The 27,086-nt window shown below is 42.5% G+C and overlaps 1 protein-coding gene across 3 annotated transcripts in view; it reads left to right on the top strand.

Moving 5' to 3' along the window:
- Positions 1-27,086, top strand: part of ash1l (ash1 (absent, small, or homeotic)-like (Drosophila)) — a 407,803-nt gene that overhangs the window by 59,673 nt on the left and 321,044 nt on the right. For all 3 annotated transcript variants that reach the window (XM_063041849.1, XM_063041850.1, XM_063041848.1), the window contains exon 2: positions 3,364-3,957. In XM_063041849.1, coding sequence (XP_062897919.1) covers positions 3,514-3,957 — 444 coding nt within the window. In that variant the 5' untranslated portion in view covers positions 3,364-3,513. The remainder of the gene's footprint in view (positions 1-3,363; positions 3,958-27,086) is intronic.

Raw genomic sequence — 27,086 nt, 5'->3', positions numbered from 1 at the left:
CTCAGCCTTTGCAGAAAGTAGAGATGCTGCTGGGCTTTCTTTGCTATGGAGCTGGTGTTGAGGGACCGGGTGAGATTCTCCACCAGGTGAACACCAAGAAATTTGGTGCTCTTAACAATTCCTATGGAGGAGTCGTCGATATTCAGCGGAGAGTGGTCGCTCCGTGTCCTCCTGAAGTCAACAACCATCTCTTTTGTTTTGTTCACATTCAGAGACAGGTTGGTGGCTGCTGCACCTCCTCTCTGTACGCTGACTCATCGTTCTTGCTGATGAGACCCACCACAGTCGTGTCATCGGTGAACTTGATGATGTGATGTGAGCTGTGTGTTACAGCACAGTCGTGGGTCAGCAGAGTGAACAGCAGTGGACTGAGCACACAGCCCTGTGGGGCCCCTGTGCTCAGTGTGATGGTGTTGGAGATGCTACTTCCAATCCGGACTGACTGAGGTCTCCCTGTCAGCAAGTCTGGGATCCAGCTGCAGAGGGAGGTGTTCAGGCCCAGTAGGCTCAGCTTTCCAATCAGTTTCTGATTGGAATATATCTACTTGTCTAAATATGCTGATATCAGGAATTTTTTGGATAGATCTCTGGCCCTCCTTGCATTTCATTGCTAGAATTCTTTCACAATTGCAATGCCAGGATTTTGGTAAACCTCACCAATGATGTCCATTTTCATTTTTTAGGGATGCACTCTAGATGGAAATGTAACATGTATTCAAATTCTACTGTGGTGCATCTAAGGGTGATTTCTGTGCTGGAGAATGATTGAGATACTATTTTGTTTGTTCCATTGAGCACAGAAGAAATATGGTGGGGATTTAACTTGGGGGGTGGGGTTGGAATAATTTGTTATCCTGGACAGGGTGGGGAGGGGGGAGGGTTAGTACATGCATCCTTTGCTAGATTGGTAGATAACTGTGAGATATAGGTATAAGGTCAGTGCTGAAAGCATTTGGGCAAGGAAACAAAATTGTCCAAAAGAATGGAGGTAGGAGCTTGCTGTCTGAAAAGGTGAAGGCAGAAATCGCATCACATTTTAAAATATTCCTAGAATTTGAGCAGCAGTCTCCAAGGCTTCAAGAGAGTGGGAACTCAAATGACTCTATTTTTAACTAGTATGAATACAATTAACTGAGTATTGGTGTCTTTTGTTGTAAATTTGAAAAATTCTGAGCAGGTAAATGCTGAGAAATGGAGCTACTGACCTAAGTAATGAAAACAGTTATGAAACATCTGTAACTCCTTGTAAATTTCATGCGGTAACACTAGGAACTGGCCTTTTCTAACAAATTGTCCTGCACCTTTTAATGACTTTTTATGGCATGTATCTACTAAATCTGGGACTTGTTTCATAAAATAACCCTGGAAACTCTGTCCATATTTGGATTGTGTTGAGGGAGAGTGTACTGTCAGCGATAACAGATGATGGGAGTATTTCAACGTCATGCTTTTAAGAGCCTCACACCAAGTTTATTGGTTTGACATTGATGTCAAGTGCAGTCATTCCCATTCTCAGGCCGCAATGGCATTGAAGTAAATATTGCAGTTTTAAAAAAAAGATCTTCATATGGCTCTCAAAAGTTTTCACTAAATAAAAAGCTATGCTTCAGTCTTCTGACCCATTTGTCTCTTAGCTGCTCTTATTCAAGATTGTTTAATGTCATTTCCAGTATACAAGTGTAAAAGAGAGTGAAATAATTGTTACTATGGATCCGATGCAGCACCAAAATAAGTACGAAAAAGAACACAATACAGGTTAAGTACTGCCTTATCTGAAATACTTGGGGCTGGAAGTGTTTTGGATTTTGGATTTTTTTGCATTTTGGAATATATAATGAGATGGAAATGATGGCAATCCCAGGCCGACTATTAATTTCTGTACTACCAGTAAGCAGTGTCTGTCTTGCACTTTTTCATCGCATGTATGTGAAAATTTGGGTAAGGGCAGAATTGAGGTGGTCGGGCATCAGCCTGAGACTGTATTGAAGCGGCAAGGTCCAGGTCTAGATGATTCAAGCACCAGGCCAGATTGAAAAGGACAGGGTGCCAGAGGAGAGGCATGGGTCAGATCAATTCGCTGCTTCGAGAGGTTACTCTGCTCCGTGCTGCACTTCAACCTGTAACTCCGCGAGGTTTGCTCATCTTTGCACTGAACTGTGGCTGTGGCCTGCAACTTTCACAGTGTGAACTTCTGAATGCTACTTGCTTGCTTTAATTGTTTGCATGTATCTCTGTGCATGTTGGGTGTTTGTTGGTCTTTTCTTTTAATGGGCTGTATTGGGGTTCTTTGTGCAGCTGCCTGTAAGAAGGCTAATCTCAGTTGTATTAAGTATACATACTTCAATAATAAATGTACTTTGATATGTAAATAACAGTAAAAATTATTACATACTATTAGTATAATGAAAATATAATGCATGCAGGGTAACAAAAGCAGCACAGCAGTGTTGGGAGAATGCCCAAATCAGCTGTTAACAACAACAAACAACAGCAGGCTTTCAGTCTCCACCTATGATGCCATGTTTTGATTACCAAGTTTCAGTACACTGTATTTGTATTTACTGTTTTTAGGTTTTATGTAAGGTACAAAAACAATTAGTGTTGTAGACCTGTTCTGGTGCTAGATTTTTGTGATCAGTGGATGTTTTAAAAATTTATTGCCATGCTGTTTCTTAAGTTTCTGCAACCAGCCCACTGAATATATCCAATTGCCTTCAATTTTCAGTTCATCGAGCTAGATCTTTGCTTGTTTCATGATCAACATACCATTAAGTGGCATATGTTCACTTTGACACTGAAGAAACATGACCGAGGTCTTCATTTTTTGCTCTATGCAGTTTTAAAAAAAAAATCATTTCTTTGTGTTCATTACAAATACGAGGTCACTTCATAGAGCTGCAGAGACCTGCACATTGCCTAGGAACCTTCCCATTGTGTGTTAATTTTCCATTTGTAACATCATGACAATGCTCAAAAAACAATTGGATTTTGGAAGTTCAAATAAGGGGTATCTGACCTAGAATTTTATAAAAAAAAACAAAATACCTAATATACATTGATTGCACGTCTGTAAGTGGTGCTAGACACAGGAGTGTCTGTGCCTAAGGTAACTGACAGGAAATGATAGTAGTGGTTGTGTGGATGGGTGGAGAAAATAACCGTTTTTGATTTTGGTGGTCCTGGCACGGATGCTACGTAGCCTCCTCCCTGAAGGGAGTGGGACCAAAGGTTCATGAGCAGGGTGGATGTCATCCTTCATGATGTTAATGGCCCTTTTCTGTCACTTTTGCTGGGGAATATTCAAAGCGTGAGTGAATCATAGATAATGCTGATTATTTATTTTTTCTTTTTTTTTCTCCACAGTGACAGCGATGCTGCATTTCACGTGGAAGCAATAACCAGGTGGCTTGTGTAGTGTCAGTGCCTGCTACAGAAAGTAGCCCTCTGAACGCACAGGTGCCTGTTTCTAACCATCCTTGCCAGTGCTTGGTAAGGATTGGGGGAAGTTGCAGAATGGAACAAAGAAATGTGTTATTAGGGTCTATGAACCAGTCTTTGGGCATTGATACAGAGGGAAGCCCTGCAAAGAATACCCCAACAAGTTGTTACAATAAAGTAGTTGGCAGGAGAGAAGAAGAGTTGGATGGGACAGCCTTGGAGGAGGAAGATGGTACAAACTGGAAGCAGGAAGAGGGCAAAGTAATTGACTCCAGACAAGAACTTGACCCAACAAACTCAGACCAGCAGCAGTTCTCAGTCAAGGAGACAAACTTTACGGAGGGCAGCCTAAAGCTGAAGATTGGGTTGCAGCCTAAGAGAACTAAGAAACCCCCAAAAAGCCTGGAAAATTACGTTTGCCGGCCAGCTATAAAAACCACCATCAAGCACTCGCGAACGAAGATAGCTAAAAGTGGGAAGACAACTGAAGAAAGGGAAGAAGAGAGTGAGCAAAAACGGGTAAGGTTTGCGTGTTAACTAAGATTTTGTGGAACTTGACTTGAATGTTTGTCCTTTTTTTTAACGTCCTTATTGGCTAGGAGCTTTTTCCATCTTTAAAACATCTCCTGTACTTGAGGGAGGATCTTTGTACTTTTTCAACCTGACCTTTAGGGTAGCCAGGTGAATATAATGATTTACCAGATTGAAATCAAAGTGCTTAAATGTTGCTCCAGATTATGTCCATAATTCTGCTGGGACTGTCCAATCATTTTGTATTGTGTGTTGATGGAGTGGTTCAGTAATGCAGCCAGGTGAGTGAGGCACGTGAGTTTTAATCTGACTCTGGTAAATGGGGCATTTCAAGTTGAGTAATAAATTGAAACTGGAATGGAAAAGAAAATCCTGTCTTTCTAATAGTAAGCTCAAAATTACTGAATTGCTATTTAAGATGCTACCTAGCTCATTAAAGAAAGGAAATCTGGCCTGGTATGTTTTGACTTTGGATCCATCAAATGAATTTGACTGTTACTGGCTCTTCAGTTCAGGGTAGTTGAGAATGGGCTTTAAATGCTCATATTACCAGTTACATTCATGAAAGAAAATATGACTTCCTTCAGATTCTTTTAACCAGTAATGTGCTTGCCTATTTTTAAAAATACTATATCTTTCTTTAAATCGTCATTATCCCATTGTCAGAATCTGTTGTGGCATTTCCCATGGGTACTACATGCAAATTTTAAACAACTATGCTTGGCAGCAAAGTTACCATATCTCTTAGTTTTTGTTGGAATGTGACTTCCACTAATTTTATTTCCTTTATTAATTCCTTATTAAAATGAAAATTAAATTATGGAAGTTGAGGTAAAAATAAAAGTTGCAGATAGAATGCAGGTCAGTGCATGAAGGCACAAAACATTTCATCCATCAGAACTTGTCAGGTGTGTGTTTTTCCAGCAGTTTCTTACTTTAAACCTTCGGTTCTTTCAGAATTTAGTTCTGGCATGCAGCCTAACCTCCCCCCCCCCCCCCCCTCATTTATAGATTCACGAGAGTAAGTAACATAAGGAACAGGAGCAGGAGTTGGCCATCTGGTCTGCTGAGCCTCCTATGCCATTCAGTAAGACCATGGCCGATCTGACCATGAGTTCGGCACCACCTACCTGCTCTTTCCCCCAATCCTTAGTTCAATTTCTAAGCAAAAATTTTAAATATATGTAATATATTTATGTCTTAAATATATTTAATGAGGTAGCATCTACTGTTGCTCTGGGCAGAGAATCCCACAGATGCATTACTTTCTGGGAAAAATCCCTGTCCTTAATCTATTCGCCCCCAAATCATGATGCTATGTCTCCTAGTTCTAAGTTCACCCATCAGAGGAAACAACTTTCTTGCCTCTATCTTCTCTATCCCTTTCATAATTTTATGTTTCTATAAGATCCCCTCTCATTCTTCTGAATTCCAATGAGTATAGCACCAGATGACTCAATCTGTCCTCTTGGGCTCATACCCTCATCTCCAAAATCAAACTGGTGAAACTCCTATGCACAGTCCCCAAAGCTAGTATGTCTAGGAGATCAGAGCTGCATACAGTACTCCAGATGTAGCCTCACCATTAACCCATCTGTTGCAGCATAAACCCCTCTGCTCTTAAATTCAATTCCTCTAGCAATTAAGGCAAGCATTATATTTGCTTTCTTGATAACCTGTTGCATGTGTAAACCAGCTTTTTGCAATTCATGCACAAGCACACTCAAGTCATTCTGCACAGTAGTAAGCTGCAACCTTTCACTATTTAAATAATCTAATCTATTTTTGCTTCCAAGGTGAATGACCTTCCATTTACCAGTGTTGTACCCCATGTGTCAGACACTTGCCCACTCACTTAATCTATCTGTCTCTCTGCAGACTGTCCACATCCTCTGCACAGTTTGCTTTTCCACTCCATTTGTCATCAACAAACTCAGTCTCCACTTCCAGATCATTAATGTATATCATAAACTATTGTGTGCTCAGCACTGAATGCCAACAGAAGTATCCAGTTATCCCAACTCTGTGCCTTCAGTTGGTTAATCAATCCTCTATCCATGTTATTACATTACCCCAACCCACGCATCCTTACTATGGTTGTCTTTTTATGCAGCACCTTATCAAACACCTTCTGGAAATCCTAGTGTACAAAATGGACCTTTTCCCTTCTATCCACTGTGCTCATATCCTCAAAAAAAAACGAACAAACAAACTCCAGTAAGCTTGTCAAACAGAACCTGCCTTTCATGAATCCACACCTATACTTCTTCCTTAATGATAGCTTCAAGCATTTTCCCCACTACAGGCAATAAACTAACTGGCCTGTAGTGTTGCTTGGATTTTCAGCATCTGCAGATTTTCTCATATTTACCTTGTAGTTACCCACCTTTTGCCTTTATCCTTTATTTAAACAGTGGAATGACATTTGTTTTCTTCCTCCCTGGTCCTTGTTAAGATTTCATGCCCTTGGTTCAGGGTCAAGTGCAAAATCTGAGTTGTTTTCTGTTGATTCATGCATTCTCAGTAGTGGTCATTAGACTAAGGAGAATTTGAAGGGTTAGGGTTTTGGGATAAAAGAGCAATCAGTTGTAGGTTTCTTATGAGATCTTGCAAGTTTCTTGGAAGTCATTAATTGTCCCTTGAGAAGAAGGTGAAATACTGCCATGAATTGCTGTTGTCCTTTATGGGTGATTTTTTTTTGCATAGATTTCCAAGATTTTATGCAGCAATAAATTTGCATGGTGTGGTGGGGACACAAGACTGCAGATGCTGGAACCTGGAGCCACAAAAACTGTGCTGGAAGAACTCCTTAAGTCAAGTAGCATCTGTGGAAGGAAAGGAATGGTTGATGTTTCAGGCCAAAACCCTGCAACTGATTACTTTTAGTTGTTGCATTATGCCTGTGGACAGTAAGCATTGCAGCCATACTGTGCTGTTGGTGGATTATGAGCAAGTCATGCACTGCTTTAGCCTAAATAGTTGAATCTGTGTACTGGAGAACTGACTGGAGAACTTTCCATTACACTAACCACTTGTGGATTCTAGAACAGCTTTGAGAAGTAGGAAGGTGAATTGTTACTGTCTGCTAATTATTTATCCTGCTGCCATATCTGTGGTTGGTGCAATCAAGTTTTTCTCAGTGGTGACCATTGCCAATAACAAATCGACCCTGATTTGATTATATCCAGTACTTCAGACCTGCTGTACATAAAATAAAAGTACTTCTAGGTTTCTGGCAGCATGGTAGTGCAGCAATTGGCATAACAGTTTTACAGTGCCAGGTGTAGGATTGGGGTTGAATTCTTGCCACTGTCAGTAAGGAGTTTGTATGTTTTCTCCGTGACCATGTGACTTTCCTCCAGGTGCTCCAGTTTCCTTTCAAATTCCAGCGATGTATGGTTAGGATTAGTAAGTTGTGAGCATGCTACATTGCCGCCAGAAGTGCGGCTACAATTGCGGGCTGCCCCCAGCACAATTCTTGCTGACTTTATTTAACGTAATTGATGCATTTTATTGCAACATACATCAAAGTTGCTGGTGAACGCAGCAGGCCAAGCAGCATCTATAGGAAGAGGCGCAGTCGACGTTTCAGGCCGAGAGCCTTCGTCAGGACTAACTGAAGGAAGAGTGAGTAAGGGATTTGAAAGCTGGAGGGGGAGATGCAAAAAAAAAATTTTTTTTTGCATCTCCCCCTCCCCCTCCAGCTTTCAAATCCCTTACTCACTCTTCCTTCAGTTAGTCCTGACGAAGGCTCTCGGCCTGAAACGTCGACTGCGCCTCTTCCTATAGATGCTGCTTGGCCTGCTGCGTTCACCAGCAACTTTGATGTATGTTGCTTGAATTTCCAGCATCTGCAGAATTCCTGTTGTTTGATGCATTTTATTTGTGTGTTTTGATGTAATCGTTATCTTTAAAATAAAGTAAAACACTCCTTATTTACCATAAGCTAGTCTTGTGAATTCTGAAAATAAAATTGCTGTAAGCACACTGCACTCGGGTGTTTGGTAGACCATGGACCGTGCATCAGGAGTTGAAGTCCATGGAATCAATGACAGAGGTAGCTTAGAAAATAGGTTAAACAACAGGATATAGTGATTCAGATTGATTTATTGCTTGTACATCAAAACGTACAGTAAAATGTGTTATCAGTGTTAACAACTAACACACTCAAGGATGTGCTCGGAACAGCCTGGGAGTGTCACTACACATTCTGGTGCGACTGTAGTATGCCCACAATGTTTATCAGAATGGTTGCTATTCTAGAAAATTCGGAGCAATCAGTGGAACAACTTCTGTTCTTTTAATATATATTAATGATTTTGAACTTGTGTCAACAAGCCTGAATAACCAAATTTGCTGATGAACTGTGGAAGTACAGTGAAATAAGATAACATGTTTCTCTGCTTTCATAAGCAAGGGGGTAATGACGCTGTTTCAGCTCGGGGTGCTTGAGTTTGGAGTTCAGTTCTGCCGCTGTCTGTAAGGAGTTTGTACGTCCTCCCCTTGAGATGTGTGGGTTTCCTCAGGGTGGTCTGATTTCCTCTCACATTCCCATTTAGAGGGTTAATTGTTCATTGTAAATTCTCCTGTGATTCGGCTGGGATTCAAATCAGGGGTTGCTGGCGGTGCAGCTTGAAGGGCCAGAAGGGTCGATTTTGTGCTGTATTGCTAAATAAACAGAGCTGGCCTATTCACAAAACTGCTGTGGCTACATGATCCATTCAGAGGCTGGATATTTTGTGATGTCTGACTTCCCTTGTGATGCCACAGAATTTTTAATGAGAACTAGCTGAAGAAGGAGGTCATTTGGCCCCTCTTTCTTGCACTTCCCCTTAACTACTTATTCCCTTAATCTTCAGAATTTTACTGGTCTTGCTCTTGAATATATTCAGTAGCTGAGCCTCCACAGATCTCTGCCGCGAACTGCAGAGATTCGCTGGGTTCTGTGTTAAGAAATATATCATCTCTGGCTGAACCCTTACTTTTGAGACTGGTAATTCTGGTTCCAGACACCTGAGCCAGGCAAACATTATCCCTATATCTTTCCTAACAAACCCCTTTCGAATTTTGTGTGATTCCATAAGATCTCCCTCTCATTCTTTGATTTTTGTACCTCACCTCTCTTCTATTGTTCTGAACCCCTAGAGATACTAGCCCAGTCAGTTGTCATTCTCTCCCATTCATCATCATCATCAAATCCCAGAGGTGAATCCAGTGAATGATTGCTGTTCTCTCGTTCTATAGTATGATTGTCTTGTTGTAAACAAGACCCATGCACAGTATTCTGAATATAATCTTAGTGAGATCCTCTATAATTGGAGGACAAAGCCCTCTTGTATTAAATGACTTTCAGATGTTTTCAGATCAGGTCATGCAAAGCTCATACCTCCGCCGCACGACTTGTGTGTTTCTGGGGTACAGGGACTAGCAACCCTTGTGCCTGTTTTGTGTTCTATCGCTGAGCAGCAGTGAACCATCTGATTGGCCTGTCAGAGTTCTCTTTGGAAACTAGTTGACTTGATCAGCATTTCTGATCTGGCTATTGTTCATGATTGCACTTAATAAAAAAAAAAAAAATCAGCAAATCTCTACAGATGAGACTATTAGAATTGGGCTATTCGGTCCATTGAGTGTGTCCTGCCATTTAATCATAGCTGATTTAGTTTCCCCTTCAGGCCCATTCTTCTGCCTTCTTCGTAACATTTGACACCCGACTAATCAAGAAACTATAACTTCCGTATACCCAGTGATTTGGCCTCCACAGCCGTCTGTGGCAGTGAATTCCATGGATTCACTTCCCTCTGGTTGAAGAAGTTCCTTTGGCCCTAAAGGTCCATGCTTTCCTGAGATAGTCCCATTTTCCTGCGCTCAGTGGATGCTCAATACACACTTATTATAGACAGCAGAGGGAATTTAACCCTGATTGCTGACTCTGTAAAGTGTTATGCTAACCGGTACACTACCTGCATTCAGATTGTAGTACATCATTTCCAATCTCTATATCTAGTTTTAATATATGGTTACTATATTACGGTTGTATAGCTGTAACCTGCATTCATGTTGAACAATGGCAGGAACTATTCTGAGAAAAGTTCTCATCTGTCAGGACAGGAATGTAACTACTTCCATGTTTAGATGTTCGGAAATGTGTGTATATGGTTTATCACTTATTGTACAAACGGTACTTCACTAGAGCAGAACTTATCTTTTTAATTGCTTATGGACTGGTTGGCATGTCAGGTCATTTCCAAGATCAGAGTCCCACACAGGCCCACCTATGTAAGGGCAACAGATTTCCTTTGCTGAAGAATACTAGTGAACTAGATGGGTTTTGATAACACTTCTGGTAATTGAAAGTAGTTTATATTGCAATTTGATTTAATTACAGGTGACCATCCTCTTCACCACCACTCCCCCCCCACACACAATTACGCGGGGTCACTTATACATAGAAACATAGAAAATAGGTGCAGGAGTAGGCCATTCGGCCCTTCGAGCCTCCACCACCATTCTGTATGATCATGGCTGATCATCCAACTCAGAACCCTGTACCTGCCTTCTCTCCATACCCCCGATCCCTTTAGCCACAAGGGCCATATCTAACTCCCTCTTAAATATAGCCAATGAACTGGCCTCAACTGTTTCCTGTGGCAGAGAATTGCACAGATTCACCACTCTCTGTGTGAAAGAAGTTTTTCCTCGTCTCGGTCCTAAAAGGTTTCCCCATTATCCTTAAACTATGATCCCTTGTTCTGGACTTCCAACATCGGGAACGATCTTCCTGCATCTAGCCTGTCCAATCCCTTTAGGATTTTATACGTTTCAATAAGATCCCCCCCCTCAATCTTCTAAACTCCGGCGAGTATAAACCTAGTCGATCCAGTCTTTCATCGTATGAAAGTCCTGCCATCCCAGGAATCAATCTGGTGAACCTTCTTTGTACTCCCTGTATGGCAAGAATGTCTTTCCTCAGATTAGGGGACCAAAACTGCACACAATGCTCCAGGTGTGGTCTCACCAAGGCCTTGTACAACTGTAGTAGTACCACCCTGCTCGTGTACTCAAATCCTCTTGCTATGAATGCCAGCATACCATTCGCCCTTTTCACCACCTGCTGTACCTGCATGCCCAATTTCAATGACTGGTGTACAATGACACCCAGGTCTCGTTGCACCTCCCCTTTTCCTAATCAGCCACCACTCAGATAATAATCTGTTTTCCTAGTTTTGCCACCAAAGTAGATAACCTCACATTTATCCACATTAAATTGCATCTGCCATGAATTTGCCCACTCACCTAACCTATCCAAGTCACCCTGCATCCTCCTCACAGCTAACGCTGCCGCCCAGCTTCGTGTCATCCGCAAACTTGGAGATGCTGCATTTAATTCCCTCATCTAAGTCATTAATATATATTGTAAGCAACTGGGGTCCCAGCACTGAGCCTTGCGGTACCCCACTAGTCACTGCCTGCCATTCTGAAAAGGTCCCGTTTATTCCCACTCTTTGCTTCCTGTCTGCCAACCAATTCTCTATCCACATGAATACCATACCCCCAGTGCTGTGTGCTTTAAGTTTGCACACTAATCTCCTGTGTGGGACCTTATCAAAAGCCTTTTGAAAATCCAAATATACCACATCCACTGGTTCTCCCCATCCACTCTAGTTACATCCTCAAAAAATTCTGAGATTCGTGAGATACGTAAATTAAAATTCCTAGAAAGTGTTCAAACTTGTAACTCTGGGTAGATTATCTTGGCCTCTGGTTACTAGCCCTCTAACTTGAAGCATGCAGCACTGAATGGTGGATATCTAATGCATTAAAATATCCCAGGTGTAGCATTCTGAAATAACAATGCTATTGAAGTTTGAAGGCTATTTACTAGTGACTTAAAAACTATTTTTGGATTGACAAGGGCAAGAAGGGTTACATTTAACGGTTAAAGTAGCCAGTGGTGGTTGCTTTAACAATCAGTAAATTAGTAAACTAGGAATTCAGTCAGAACTACTTCATACTGATCCCTCCCAGCTTAATGAACACTGAATTTAGGTACAACCTGTACCGTAAGTTGGGAAACTGATGAGAAGGATTTGTGGGTACTGTAGTGCTGTAGGCATCTTCTGCCATGCGGGAGCTCTGTTCATGACTGCATTTCTGACTGGGCTATACGCAGTTCACATGAACTGAACACTGTGTTGTGTCCTGGGGAGAATCAGTGTAGTGTTTGATAGAGACATTGGATCCAGTGGTCCTTGGCCATTAATCTAAAGTGTTTGGGAGATTCAGAAGCCATCTACCAGTACATTAACAGCTGGCTGTGTAGCACTAGATGAATGACCTTCAGGGCTCTGTACCTTAAATTGGAAAGAGATTCATCTTTTATTTTGCTTCTATTTTTAGTAAAAGAGGATTACATGTGTAATACATTATAGCATGATATAATAGCTTTTAATAGAAATGTACTACCAATATCTTCTACAGTATCTCATGTGGATAACCACAAAACATGGCATATAACTATTGCTTTAAAAGGCATCAATTAGTAAAGGAGATCAAGCCACCTGGGTGAAGAGATGGCCAGCAGGCAGAAAACACTTGTAGTTGTGGTATCTGTGCTGAGGCTGCTTCTTTGTACTGTGGTTTGAAATGAATGTGTTGATTTTTAGTCAAAGATCTCTGTGTTAAGGGCTTGTATATTGGTTAGTGGGTGAAGATAGAAGGACGAAGTGGAATTGGAAATATTCTTATGAGAGATCTCGAATAAGCTATTGTATAGATTTTAAAGGGTAGAGTGTGGGTGAAAAGACCACAGGAGGGAAAATACTAGGTTTTGTACTTTAACTTTGGAGTACACACAAATCTAAAGAATAGAAATAGGTGTCTTTGGACCCTACCTACTGCTCTACTATTTAATAAGTTCATTCTTGATGTTTTTTTGCCTCACCTTAGTTTCTTGAACAAACTATGTAATCTTCATTCCTTTGTTGTCTAAAAAATAATCAGCAGAGTTGTTTAGTTTTGGTGTCTTTATCCAAGAAAGGATGTAGTTATTACTGTTGATTCACTAGATTTGTTCCAGAGTTTCTTACAATTGAATAGTCTAGGTTGATCTTCTGCAGAAAAATGTGAATTGATCCCTTTGAAATTTTGAATTTTTTGAAGACTTCAAAAGAGTGGTACAGGGAGGGTGTTCTCACTAGTTTAGGATTTTGCAAGGATCAGAGACTCAATAGACAGTTTTGATCTGATATGACAAATTTCATCTAGTGGATGGTGAATCTTGTACTCCAGAGGCATTTGGAGCACCAGTCAGTTGAGATGATGGATTTTAGGGTTTTGAGGGAATAGATGGCTGATCTCTTACTTCAAGCTGTAATCTTGATGATTGAAACAATAAAATTGGTCGGAGGCCCAGAGGCAGCCTGTTCTGGCTTTGGAGTCCTGTCTATCTGTCTGTTTGTGTGAAGGTGGAAAAGGACTAGTTTTACCGTTGTTTTGTTCTGTTACTGTTGTTCCTCTGAGCATTAGGGGCATGCTATATTGGCACTGGAATGTTTGGTGACACTTGCAGGCTGCCTCCAGCATATCCTCGGGTGTGTTGGTTGTTAACACGAACGACTCATTTCAGTGTTTCAATGAACGTGTAGTAATTAATCGGAATCTAAGCTCAAAGGACCCAATGGTTTACTCATCCTAAATATTCTTAAGAGAATATTCCAGTTTGCTTCATTTCTTCTCAGAGGTCAAGCTCATCATCCCAGGAATAAATTAATGACCCTTCACTGCACGCTGTCTTCTAGTAACAAATCCTTCTGTAAGTTAGTAGACCCAGGCTGCGCACACAACTCAGTGCTGCCTTATCAGGACCAATGTAATTGAAGTAAATCACTTCTGTACTGGTACTTAAATTCTCTTATAATAAAATCCAAGGTACAATTTGCCTTTCTAATTGCTTGTTGTATCTACATGTTTTCTTTCAGTAATTTGTGTACAAGGGTATCCAAATCCCTCTGACCACCAACTCCTTTCCATCTCTTTTAAAACTATCCTTAATAATTTTTTTCAACTAAAAATAGATGACTGTACAGTTTACAACATTAATTTCATCTGATGTGGAAATCCCATTGAAGCTTTTCTGCATCCTCTTCATGACCCATACTGCCCTAGCTGCATGATGTTGAATTTGTACTAAATACTGGTTGCACTCTTCAGTGCTATGTACGCTATTGTGAAGAGTGGCTAATTCATCAGTTCAAAGGACAGGTTCCAGCTGACCGCCAGGAGAGCAAATGGCCAGTTTAGAGAAAGATAGTAATCGTGTTTAACTTGAGTACCTACTCCAAGTACATATGGCGAGATGTTTTAAAGCAGCAAGCCTTTACAAACAAGGGATACAGAGGATACAGAAAAGGTTAAAATAGATGATTACATTTGAGCAGGGTGTAATGACGGCTGTGATGAGTTTGTACAACCTTTCTGTGAGCTATAACTACGATTTATTTTTGACAGCTGGTTAATTAGAATCATAGAAAACCTATAGCTCAATACAGGCCCTTTGGCCCACAATGCTGTGCCGAACATGTACTTTCTTTAGAAATTGCCTAGGGTTACCCATATCTTTCTAATTTTTCTGAGCTCCGTGTACCTATCCGGGAGTCTCTTAAAAGACCCTACAGTATCTGCCTCTACCACTGTCGCCAACAGCCCATTCCACGCACTCACCACTCTCTGCGTAATTTAAAAAAAAACAACTTACCCCTGACATCTCCTCTATACCTACTGCCAAGCTCCTTAAAACTGTGCCCTGGGAAAACGCTTCTAACTATCCACACGATCAATGCCTCTCATCATCTTATACACTTCTATCAGGTCACCTTTCTCCCTCCGCCGCTCCAAGGAGAAAAGGCCGAGTTCACTCAACCTATTCTCATAAGGAATACTCCCCAATTCAGGCAACAGCCTTGTAAATCTCCTTTGCACCCTTTCTATAGTTTCCACATCCTTCCTGTAGTGAGGTGACCAGAACTGAGCACAGTACTCCAAGTGGGGTCTGGCCATGGTCCTATATAGCTGTAACTAAATTTAGTTAACTTCACATTGTGGTTTGCTTGCCCACAACCAAGAACATGATTCATTAATCACAAAAATCTTCACCATTGTCAGAGCAAAGTTTGGCCATGTAGTGCATCATTTCACCATTCCAGCAAACACCGACTTCTCATTATCTTTGTCCTTGCTGCTGAGAAGTTATTTGGTGGGACTGAGTTCCTTGTTCAGCTCTACTGGAGGGCTCCACAGTGGGAGGTTGAAACTACCCAAAGCATCACCAGCCGTAGCTTACCTGCCATCAAAGACATGTGGACAGAAAGGTGGCAGAAAAAGGTCATCAATATCATGAAGGATTCCACCTACCCTGCTTATGGACTGTTTGCCCCACTCCCATCAGGAAAGAGGCCACTCAACATCCACACCAGGACTGCTAGACTCAATAACAGTTACTTTCCCCAAGTCGTCAGGCTGATCAGTACCTCCTCCCATTAACCTTGTCACTTTACATACATACAATCCATCTAAGCATACTAGTCTTATACATGGCCACATTACTTGTGCATTGTGTTCTATAGGATTGCTTTTATATTTATTGCTTATTGCTTTTTTAATGCTGCATTGGATCTGGAGTAACAATCATTTTGTTCTCCTTTACAATAAACCATTTTGAATCTCCCCTATTTAGATTAATTTATTTATCCAGTACTGAAGCTATCGTAGAATATTTGCCCTGCGTTCAGTAGTTTCATATTTAAAGGAAATCTGTGCTTTAATGATCACACAACTCATTTCTGTACGTGAGAATAGAGTCCATTCTCACGTACGGATACGAGACGTGGACACTCACCAAGACTGCGGAAGACTCTAGATGGTTGCTATACATGAATGCTCTGGATGGCTCTTGATGTGAGTTAGCAACAGCACATGGCAAACATCGAGCTCTATAATGACCTACCGATGCTCACCACTAAAATCGAGGCGAGAAGACCGCAACTAGCGGGGCACTGTCTGTGCTACCCTGAGCTACCTGCCAACCTAGTCATCATATGAGAGCCCAAGCACGGGAGGATGGACCCTGGGCACCCTCCCAAGACTATGGTCAACACGCTCCTAGAAGACAATGGCGCGGCTAATTTAGATTAACTGAACACACTGATGAGGGAGCGGGAAAAGTGGAGAGTCCATCATTGTGCCCGACGCCGGCCCCCTAGGTCTGAGTCAGCGCAGTAGTAGTAACTTATTTCATATTTTGAGGCTTTTGGGTAATTCTGAAGCTCTGGCATTGTACACAACTTAGTAGCTGGAAAGAAAACTCAAATGTGTTATTGAAATGTGAACACTGGAGTGAATTTCCTTTCAGAAAGTTGTTTGCCCTAAATTACACATAAGTAATGTGATAAACACACAAGATTCGGCAGATACTGGAAATCCAGAGCAGCACACACAAAATGCTGGACTATTGTGATGTGATGGTTGCTGACTGGGCATTAATTAATGTGCCAGCAACTGCTTTTCACCGTGGCCTTCTTTTGATGATTGAATCATTTGTAGTGTCTGTGTGTGAGGGGGTTAGTGAGTGGAAAAGGGGCTTGTTTTACTGCACACAAAATGCTGGAGAAACTCAGCAGGTCAGGCAACATTAATGGTGATGAATGAACATTTGTGGTTTCAGGCCGAGACCGTTTATCAGGACTGGAAAGAAAGGGGAAAGGTGTCAGAATAAGAAGGTGGGGAGGGGAAAGAATTCAAGCTAGAAGGTGATAGGTGAAGACAGGTGAGTAGGGGAGGGAGTTGAAGTACGAGGTGACAGGTGGAAAGGTAAAGGGCTGGAGAAGAAGGAACCTGATTAGAGAGGATAGTGCCCAACTTCTTGCTTTTACCTTTCCCTCCCCCACACACACACACTGCTAATTCTGTTGTGCTGAACATGGTAGGCATGCTATGTGTGACATTTGCCGGCTCCCTCCAGCATATCCTTTAGTGTGCTGGTCATAAATGCAAACAATGCATTTCACTGGGGTATCAGTCTATCAGTAACTGGGTAAATGTATTGGAGTTTGATGCCTCATAAATGCCTTAAGTTTCAAATGAGTGCATTCTGTTATAGAGGCTTCATATAGCTGAGATTTTAATGCATCAGTACAGAATTTTAAGGCTGTGAGCTGTTTATAGTACCCATTTGACTTACGGAGGATGATTGAAAATATTATTCATCACGTCATTTCATACTTTTTGATCATTTTGAGTGGAGGGATAGAATGTCTGATATTTATTTGTCATTATACAATACCTAGTGTTTTTTTTTCATTCCTCCCACAGTGTGCAAGAGCCCAAATACCAGACAGTAGGTGTCAGTTGGAATTGTGCTCAGTAGCCCATTACTGAAACAATTTAATGTCAGTCTATTGGAATTCTGCTACTTTTATTCCATTTACATGTAACGGATGAAGTGGTTCTATGTCTTCACTAGAGATTTTTTAAATGTGATAAATGGAATGTGAGGCTTCAGCTGTCATCACTGCTTCTCTTTGGATCCTTTTCATGTGTTGATGAAATCTGTTTGGATACTTTCAGTGGAGATTGACTGATGACTCTTATTGGTTTGCTGTTTTCACTGATGGTGGCCCCGTGCTTTGGTTGCTGGTGCACTGATTGAACTGATAGATGACTGTTAAACAGGTAGAGGCAGGAAATCAGACTGACTTGTTTGTTTAGGTGGTGGCAGGAATAGTTTGGAATGGTACAACCGGCTAGATCTGTTGAGGCTTTCCATTCCAGGTTATCCAAGATGCCCTCTTTCATAAGAAAACAGGGTTTCTATTCCATCACTATCAATGCTGCCCTTGCCCCCCCATCTGACTACCCCTCTCCCAACCTGACAGGGTTCCCCTTGTCCTGACCTACTACCCCATGAGCCAATTCATCCAACCGCAGCTTTGCCATCTCCAGATTCCCACATCAGGCACATTTTCTGCACCTCTCTCCACACTCTGCAGGCATCACTTTCTCTGAGACCCCCTTGTCTCCTTGTTCCTCCTCATTGATCTCCCACTTGTCACTTATCTCGGCAGCCATGTTAAGTGCTACAACTCCTCCTTTGCCACCATTGGGGGTGGGAGGATCTGCCCAGGTAGACTGCCTGGCAATGTTTAAGAGGTATGTTCATGTCTGGGTAAATATTGAAAAGGAACACGTGCAGTCCATGGCGACCTTTAGAGGCATTCTGGAACCGTTGGGCTCCGCGGGGTGTAATTCCCTTCATTGATAAGAGATGGAAACATTTTGGTTTAATGTGTATTGTCCATTTGTAGTGACATAATTGTGTTAGTCACTGTTTTGTATATACAGCACCGAATTTGTAATAAAGAAATTTTGTATATTTTTTTTAAAAAGCGGTCCTTGCAGGTGAGGTGGCACTTCACTTTGTCAATGTTGTTTACTGCTCCCAGTGTGACCCCTACATCAGTTAGACCAGGAGCAGATTGGAGGACCTTAGCTCCATCTGCTGAAACAGCTGCTCCTGGTGGCCACTCATTTCAATTCCACTTTCTATTTTCACACCGAGTGGCTATCCACAGCCACCCACCACAGTGAGGTCAAATGGAGGTTGGAGGAGCAACACTTCTGCCCTGGTAGTCTCCAACCTGATGACATCAACATCACATTCTTTAACTTCCAGTAACTACTCTCCTCTGCTTGCTTTGTTTTTCCTTATTCCTGTGCCATCTCATCTCTTCTCTTCCCTTCCTTGGTCTCACAACCTGCCCATCACTTCCCTCTGGTTTCTTACCTCCTCCCCTTTATTCCATGGTCTACTGTCCTCTCCTGTCAGTTTCCTCCATCAGCCCTTTGCCTCTTCCATCTGTCACTCTTAGCTTCTCACATCATTCCCTTTCATTCCCTGCCACATACACCTACCCCCTCTCATCTGGAGTCACCTGTTTCCTGCTGGCTGTGCTCCTTTTTCTCCCCCCCCCCCCCCACCACTCCCATATTTTTATTCAGGCTTCGGCCCCCTTCCTTTCCAGCCCTGATGAAGGGTCTTGGCCTGAAACGTCAATTGCTCATTTCCCTCAGATGCTGCCTGATCATTTGTACATTTTGTATGCAAAACTAATAACTAGGCTGCTTCAAACTGGTCTTCCTGTTTGAATAACTTTCCTACCTGAAAGCTTTGTGGTTGTTGGTAGATTTACCACTACTTTTTCTTTTAAAAATTCATGAATTTTGGGTAGATTTCTAACATTCATATGATTATATTGATTGTGAAATATATAATTTGCTCATTGTCACTTACAACAAGTTACACTGAAAAGCTTTTACCTGCTATCTGGACCAATCTTTTCATACACAAGTATATTGAGGTAGTATAAAAAATGGTAAGGTACAGTGTTACAGTTAGATCTAAAGCCGTCGCTGCTTTGTGGCTGTATCTATCCGTGTAGGGAGTAAACTCCAAGGGAAAACCGCTGAAGCTAGAGTTCCTAAAGCAATCCTTTGAGATCAACGTTGATTGGCAACGCACTATATCAAACTGTATCAGTCACTGCTGCTGCTTTGGATTCATCAGCTGTGTGCAGAGGAGGAGCCTGCTGCATGGGCAACAGCTTGCAAGACAGGGCAGTATGATATGAAGAGCATATCACCTGGACAGCAACATCCATGCTCAACTCCAACCAATGGAGGCCTCAAATTAGACGCTGTCCTGGAGGCTAGTGATGTGCGCTCTCAAGGTTTTGTCTCTTTTGCCCAGTTGAAGGGGAGAGAATGAAGAAGGGATAGAAAGATCCTTGATCGAGTCAGCGGCTTTCTCAAGGCGCATGATGTAGACAGAATTAATGGAGGGAAAGCTGGTTTTCATGATAGGCTGATATGATATTCACATATCTCTGCAATCTGACGTAGGCTTAAGATGGTGCCGAGTGCGGTGGCCATTTTGTGAGCTTCATACCAACTTAACAGTGTACTGCTAATTTCTGCAATTTCCTTCGCATTTCTTGTTCAAGAAGCTGATGGTCACATCAGATATGATAGACTGACTCTTCTGAACATCGGGAAGATGGCATATACCTACAACGTGCTGCCTTCTCCACACTGGGAGCCCCTGCTTATATGATCCACGGGAGGCTCATTTATTACACCGTTGCTACCTCAGAGGCAGCGCCGGAGGTAAGGGATAAGGGCCTGCGTCCTGGTGAGGTTGAGACAGCGTGCTTATCGGCCACCTCTCCTTAGCATACTCCTGGCTAATGTTCAGTCCCTGGACAATAGGCTGTGCAATCTGGGAGCCAGGATCTCCTATCAGCGGGAAATAAATTAAAGTAACGTTTTATGCTTCTTGGAGACCTGGCTGATGGAGGAGATACCAGATCATGCCATTGAGCCCTCTGGTTTTTCCTTTTCTGGATGGATAGGTGTAAGAACCTCTCTGGGAAGAGTAAAGGGGGTGGGGTATGCTTCATGATCAGTAATGCTTGGTGTGACCTCAAATCCTTTTGTTCCCCAGATCTGGAGTACCTTGTGCTGTTGTGTAGACCTTTCTGGCTGCCTGGGAAGTTCACGGCTGTTATTATCACAGCCGTGTATATTCCGCTGCAGGCTGATACTGACCTGGCTCTCAAGGAGCTGTACAAAACCATCAGCGCCCTGGAGACTGCACACCTGAAGGCTGCCTTCATCGTCGTCAGTGACTTTAATAGAGCGTCACTGACTAAAGTCTCTGTGAAGTTTTGTCAACACATCCAGGTGAGCACACGGGGAGATACTCGATCACTGCTACTCTCCCTTTCACAACGTTGACAAAGCGCTCCTCAGTTGACAAAGTCAGATCATTCCTCCATCGTGCTTCTGCTGATGTACAGGCAGAAGCTGAAACAAGTTGAAGTCATCCACTGTTGGTCCATTCGGTCTCCATGCTGTAGGACTACTTTGACTTCAGCTGAAATGACTTTTGTGATGAGGATGTCTCAGAGTTCACAGATGGGGTCACGAGCTTCATCCAGAAGTGCATCGAGGATGTTGCCCCCAGAAATCGGTCAGCATCTATCCAAACCCAAAACCCTGGATCAACAGTTCTGTGCAAGCAGCGCTTATCGCACGAGACAGAGGTGACATTGCTGGTAATCAGCAGGAGCTCAAGAAATGCAGCTACGATCTGCGCAAAGTCATCAAGGTGTGAAACAACCATACGGGAACAAGATCCAGACACAACTCTCCATCAACAACACACGCAGCTTATGGCAAGGTCTGCAGAGCATCGCAGACTTCAAAGCTTAAGCACCATGGTTCTGCCAACGCCGCTGCCTCTCTCCCAGATGTGCTAAGTCTTTTTTATGCTCTGTTCGATATCGCCAACACTTAGTCCCAGAGGAGAGCTGCCAAAGTGACCTGCACCTTGGTCATCTCTGAAACTGAAGTACGCAGGTGTTTCCAGCAAGTGGACAGCCACAAGGTTGCAGGACCAGACGGCATCCCAGGGCGGGTACTCAGAATGTGTGCGGCACAACTGGCAGGTGTGTTTACAAACACTTTTAATCTCTCCCTCTCTGTGTAGAGTGCCTCCTGCTTCAAAACATCCACCGTTGTCCCTGTACCTAAAAAGACCAAGGTAACATGTCGGAATGACTGGCGTCTTGTTGCACTCACCTCAATAATAAGTGAGTGCTTTGAGAGGCTGATCAAGGACTACATCTGCAGCATGCTACCACCCAAACTGGACACTCTGCAATTTGCCTACCGAAACAACCGATCGACAGATGACGCAATAGCCATAGCTCTATACACCGTCCTTGCACATCTGGAGAAGAAGGATGCTTCTGTGAGAATGCTGTTCTGGCACTACAGTTCAGCATCAAACACCATAATTCCCTCCAGGCTCAGAGACCACTGCCTTCACCCTGCCTTGTGCAACTGGATCCTGGACTTTCTGTCAGATGGTGTCAGGTAGTAAGAGTGGCCTCTCTCACCTCTGCCCCTCTGACCTTCAACACAGGTGCCCCTCAGGGCTGTGTCCTAAGTCCCCTCCTTTACTCTCTATATACTCACGACTGTGTCGCCACTCACAGCTCTAATCTGCTAATTAAATATGCTGACAATACTACACTGATTGGCCTTATCTCAAATAATAATGAGGCAGCCTACAAAGAAGTCATCACCTTGACAGAGTAGTGTCAAGAAAACAATTTTTCCCTCACTACCACAAAGACAAAGGAGCTGGTTGTGGACTACAGGAGGAATGGAGACAGGCTAACCCCTATTGACATCAATGGATCTGGGGTTGAGAGGGTAAACAGCTTTAAGTTCCTCGGCATACACATCACCAGGGATCTCATGTGATCTGTACATACCGGCTGTGTGGTGGGGGAAAAATCACAACAGTGCCTCTTTCATTTTAGGTGGTTGAAGAAGTTTGGTATGGGGCCCCGAAATCCTAAGAACTTTCTACAGGGGCACAATTGAGAGCATCCTGACTGGCTGCATCACTGCCTGGTATGGGAGCTGTACTTCCCTCAATTGCAGGACTCCGGAGAGAGTGGTGCGGACAGCCCAGTGCATCTGTAGATGTGAACTTCCCACTATTCAGGGCATTTAAAGAGACGGGTGCGTTAAAAGGGCCTGAAGGATCATTGCGGACCCAAGTCACCTCAACTGCAAACTGTTCCAGCTACTACCATCCAGGAAATGATACCTCAGCATAAAAGCCAGGACCAGGCTCCAGGACAGCTTCTTCCAGCAGGCCATTAGACTGATTAATTTATGCTGATACAGTTGTAGTTCTATGATATATTGACTGTCCTGTTGTACATACTATCTTTCACAAATTACTATATATTGTACATTTAAACCGAGATGTAAAGATTTTTATTCATGTATGTGAAGGATGTAAGTAATAAAGTCGAGTCGAGTCAATTCAATTCTTGAGGTCTTTGGCAGAGTATTTACCTTACCGAATTGTAGCATCTGGTTCGTCAGACAGTCCAGATGTTTCTATTTTTCGACTATACATAAATTGGGGGAGGATGTGTGAGTGGTAAGGTTGCAGTCTTTAAAATGAGAGTTCTCACTATATCCAGTCTGCAGGCATCTTAAATTTCAGAAGGACCCAGTTATGAAAGTTTGAGTCTGTGTGATTGTAAACCTTGTTCACAATCTGCCAACTTGATGAAGCTACTGAAGTTGAGCAGGTTTATGGTGAGAAATTGAAAATGAACATTGGGCAGTTCAGCCCACAATGTTGTGCTGATCTAATTATGTTAGTAATAAAATCAGCATCTAAACTAATCCCTTCTGCCTACAGTGTCCATATGTTAACATTTCCTGCATATTCACATGTCTATCTAAGACCCTCTTGAGTGCCTATATTGTATTTACCTCCACCACCACAGGAAGTGCATTCTATGCGCCCATCACTACGTTTTTAAAAACTTGCCCTGCACATCTCTTTTGAAATTACACCCTCTCACCTTAAATGCATGCCTTCTATTACTACACATTTCAATGCTGGGAGAAAGATTTCATCTGTCAAAATACCTTTCAAAATCTTATAAACCTCTATCAGATCTATCCTCGGCCTCTGCCACTCTTGAGAAAACAACCTAAGTATGTCCAAGCTCTTATTATGGCACATGTGCATTAATAGAGACGTAATCCTGGTAAACCTCTTTAGCACCCTCTCTAATGCCTCCACATTCTTCATGATCAGAAGGTGATCAGAATTAAATGAAGTACTCCAGATGTGGCCTAACTGGAGTTTGTAAAGCTGAAATGTAACCTCCTGACTTGACACGACTTGAACTCAGCTTTTTGACTGATAAAAGCAAGCATGCCTTCTGCCTTCTTTACCATCCTATCAACCTGTGTAGTCACTGTCAGGGAAACATAGAAAATAGGTGCAGGGGTAGGCCATTCAGCCCTTCGAGCCTGCACCGCCATTCAGTATGATCATGGCTGATCATCCAACTCAGAACCCTGTACCAGCCTTCCCTCCATACCCCCTGTTCCCTTTAGCCACAAGGGCCATATCTAATTCCCTCTTAAATATAGCCAATGAACTGGCCTCAACTGTTTCCTGTGGCAGAGAATTCCACAGATTCACCACTCCCTGTGAAGAAGTTTTTCCTCATCTCAGTCCTAAAAGGCTTCCCCTTTATCCTCTAACTGTGACCCCTCGTTCTGGACTTCCCCAACATCGGGAACAATCCTCCTGCATCTAGCCTGTCCAATCCCTTTAGAATTTTATACGTTTCAATAAGATCTCCCCTCAATCTTCTAAATTCCAACGAGTATAAGCCTAGACGATCTAGTCTTTCATCATATGAAAGTTCTGCCATCCCAGGAATCAAGCTGGTGAACCTGAGCAATGAACTTGGATCCCAATATACCACTGCACATCAGCACTGTTAAGTGTCTTGCCTTTAACAGTGTACTCTGCCTTTACATTTAGCTGGATTAAACTCCATATGGCATTTCTCTGCCCATATCTGCAACTGATCTATATTATGCTGTTTCCTTTGCTAGTCTTCTTTCTACACTCACCAACCTCAGCAATCTTCATGTCATCTACAAACTCACTAATACACCCGCCTACTACAGCCAGTGAAAGTCTTATTGACTGCTGCCCTTGGTCTTCTATGGCCAAGTCTATCATGAATCCAAATGTCCAATTCACTATGGATCTTAATCTTCTGGATGAGTCTCCCATGATGGACCTTGTCAAATGTCTTGGTGAAATCTATGTGGACAACATCGAAAGCTCTGCCTTTACTAGCCACTTCCTCGAAACACTCTATCAAGACACGACTTGCCCCTGTCTCTAAGGCCACAGTTTTCCAAATGCTCATAAATCCAAGCCCTAAGAGTCCTGTTCAGTAACTTCCTTACCTCTGATGTGAGACTCATCAGTTTGTAGTTTCCAGGATTATCCCCAATTTCCTTCTTGAATAAAGGAACAACTGTAGCTTCTTGCCAGTTCTCCTCACATTGGAGATGGGGAAGAGGATTCTTAAGGAAGTAGTTAGTGCTAGAACAGTTGAAGTTTGCCTTTAGTATTGAGGTGGCACAGTTTGCTCTTGTGAAAGAGTTGCACTAGAATGTCTACCTGCTAAAGGAAATGCTTCTGCCTCCTCTTGCAGGAGGACACAGTTACAGCTTGGGGGGCAAAATGGCATTGACAATATCCTGTTGTTTACCACAGTTGATTCTGAAGGAATGGTGGGAACCACAAACTTGATAGCATCTCTCTTGTTAATGGAAATTAACAAATCTACTGTGAATGCCTGCAAGAAAAGAAACTCTGTAGTATATGGTAACATGTATGTACTTTAATAATTTACTTTGAAACAGCGATTGTGGTTGCTAATTAACTTGTATGCAAGTATTTTTTCATGGGTTGGGTGCTCTGCGGTTGAACTGAAATGTGTTTCACACACAGCACTGAGTGCTGTGGCTCCCGCCCCCGCTTACACAGAGAGCTGGTCCATATGGAGTATGGAATCCTCCCTGCAACTCCTGGCACATAAATAGACATGAGCTCAGAGAGACTTGGCTGGTATTAAACAGTTTCACGGGCCAAGTGCACTCTTAGTGAAATGGAAGTATGGAGCGATAGTGCTTTGCTAAGTCGGCATGTGACACTCTGTTCCTGGTCCTGCTGGTGTGGGTGAATATTGTCACATGCATCTGTCAGTCTGCTTTCTTTCAAGAATAGTAATTGTTGAATGAGAGTGTAATCTAAACATGAGAGGGGTTCCTGACCTTTGTTTTGGCTGCCCGTGTTCTTCATCTTGTAAAAAGTTCAGTTGTCACTCAGAAAGCACCCTTTCAACCTTTTCTGACTTGGCTTGTGGTATTTTACAGTTAGGTCAAAGATATAGTTAATTTTTCATAGATTAAGAAAATTGTGGCACAGAAAGAGGTCAGTCTAGTGCCTAATGTTCAAGCTGACAATGAATCATGAATGTTCTTAAAGGGCTCTTTCCCACTTCAGAAACAGTCACAGAGCATACAGCACGGATATACAGTGGCGTGCAAAAGTTTGGGCACCCCTGGTGAATAGTTAAGTGAGTAGAAGATGAATTGATCTCCAAAAGTCAAAGTTAAAGATGAAACATTCTTTTCAACATTTTAAGCAAGATTAGTGTATTATTTTTGTTTTGTACAATTTTAGAGTGGGGAAAAAAAAAGGAAACGAGCATCATGCAAAAGTTTGGGCACCCCAAGAGATTTGAGCTCTCAGATAACTTTTACCAAGGTCTCAGACCTTAACTAGCTTGTTAGGGCTATGGCTTATTCACAGTCATCGTTAGGAAAGGCCAGGTGATGCAAATTTCAAAGCTTTATAAATATCCTGACTCCTCAAACCTTGTCCCAACAATCAGCAGCCATTGGCTCCTCTAAGCAGATGCCTGGCACGCTGAAAATTAAAATAAATGATGCCCACAAAACAGAAGAAGGCTATAAGAAGATAGCAAAGTGTTTTCTGGTAGCTGTTTCCTCAGTTCGTAATGTAATTAAGAAATGGCAGTTAACAGGTATGGTGGAGGTCAAGTTGAGGTCTGGAAGACCAAGAAAACATTACTAGAGAACTGCTTGTAGGATTGCTAGAAACACAAAACAAAACCCCTGTTTGACTGCAAAAGACCTTCAGGAAGATTTAGCCGACTCTGGAGTGGTGCGCTGTTCTACTGTGCAGCGACACCTGCACAAATATGACCTTCATGGAAGAGTCATCAGAAGAAAACCTTTCCTGCGTCCTCACCACAAATTTAAGGGTTAGAAGTTTGCAAAGGAACATCTAAACAAGCCTGATGCATTTTGAAAACAAGTCCTGTGGACTGATGAGGTTAAAATAGAACTTTTTGGCCGCAATATGTTTGGAGAAAAAAGGGTGCAGAATTTCATGAAAAGAACACCTCTCCGACTGTTAAGCATGGGGGTGGATCGATCATGCTTTGGGCTTGTGTTGCAGCCAGTGGCACGGGGAACATTTCACTGGTAGAGGGAAGAATGAATTCAATTAAATACCAGCAAATTCTGGAAGCAAACATCACACCGTCTGTAAAAAAAAAGCT

This window comes from Mobula hypostoma, chromosome 2, assembly GCF_963921235.1.
Source record: "Mobula hypostoma chromosome 2, sMobHyp1.1, whole genome shotgun sequence".
Taxonomy (NCBI): domain Eukaryota; kingdom Metazoa; phylum Chordata; class Chondrichthyes; order Myliobatiformes; family Myliobatidae; genus Mobula; species Mobula hypostoma.
The sequence above is the reverse complement of the archived record's forward strand: the minus strand, read 5'-3'. Positions and strand labels throughout refer to the sequence as shown.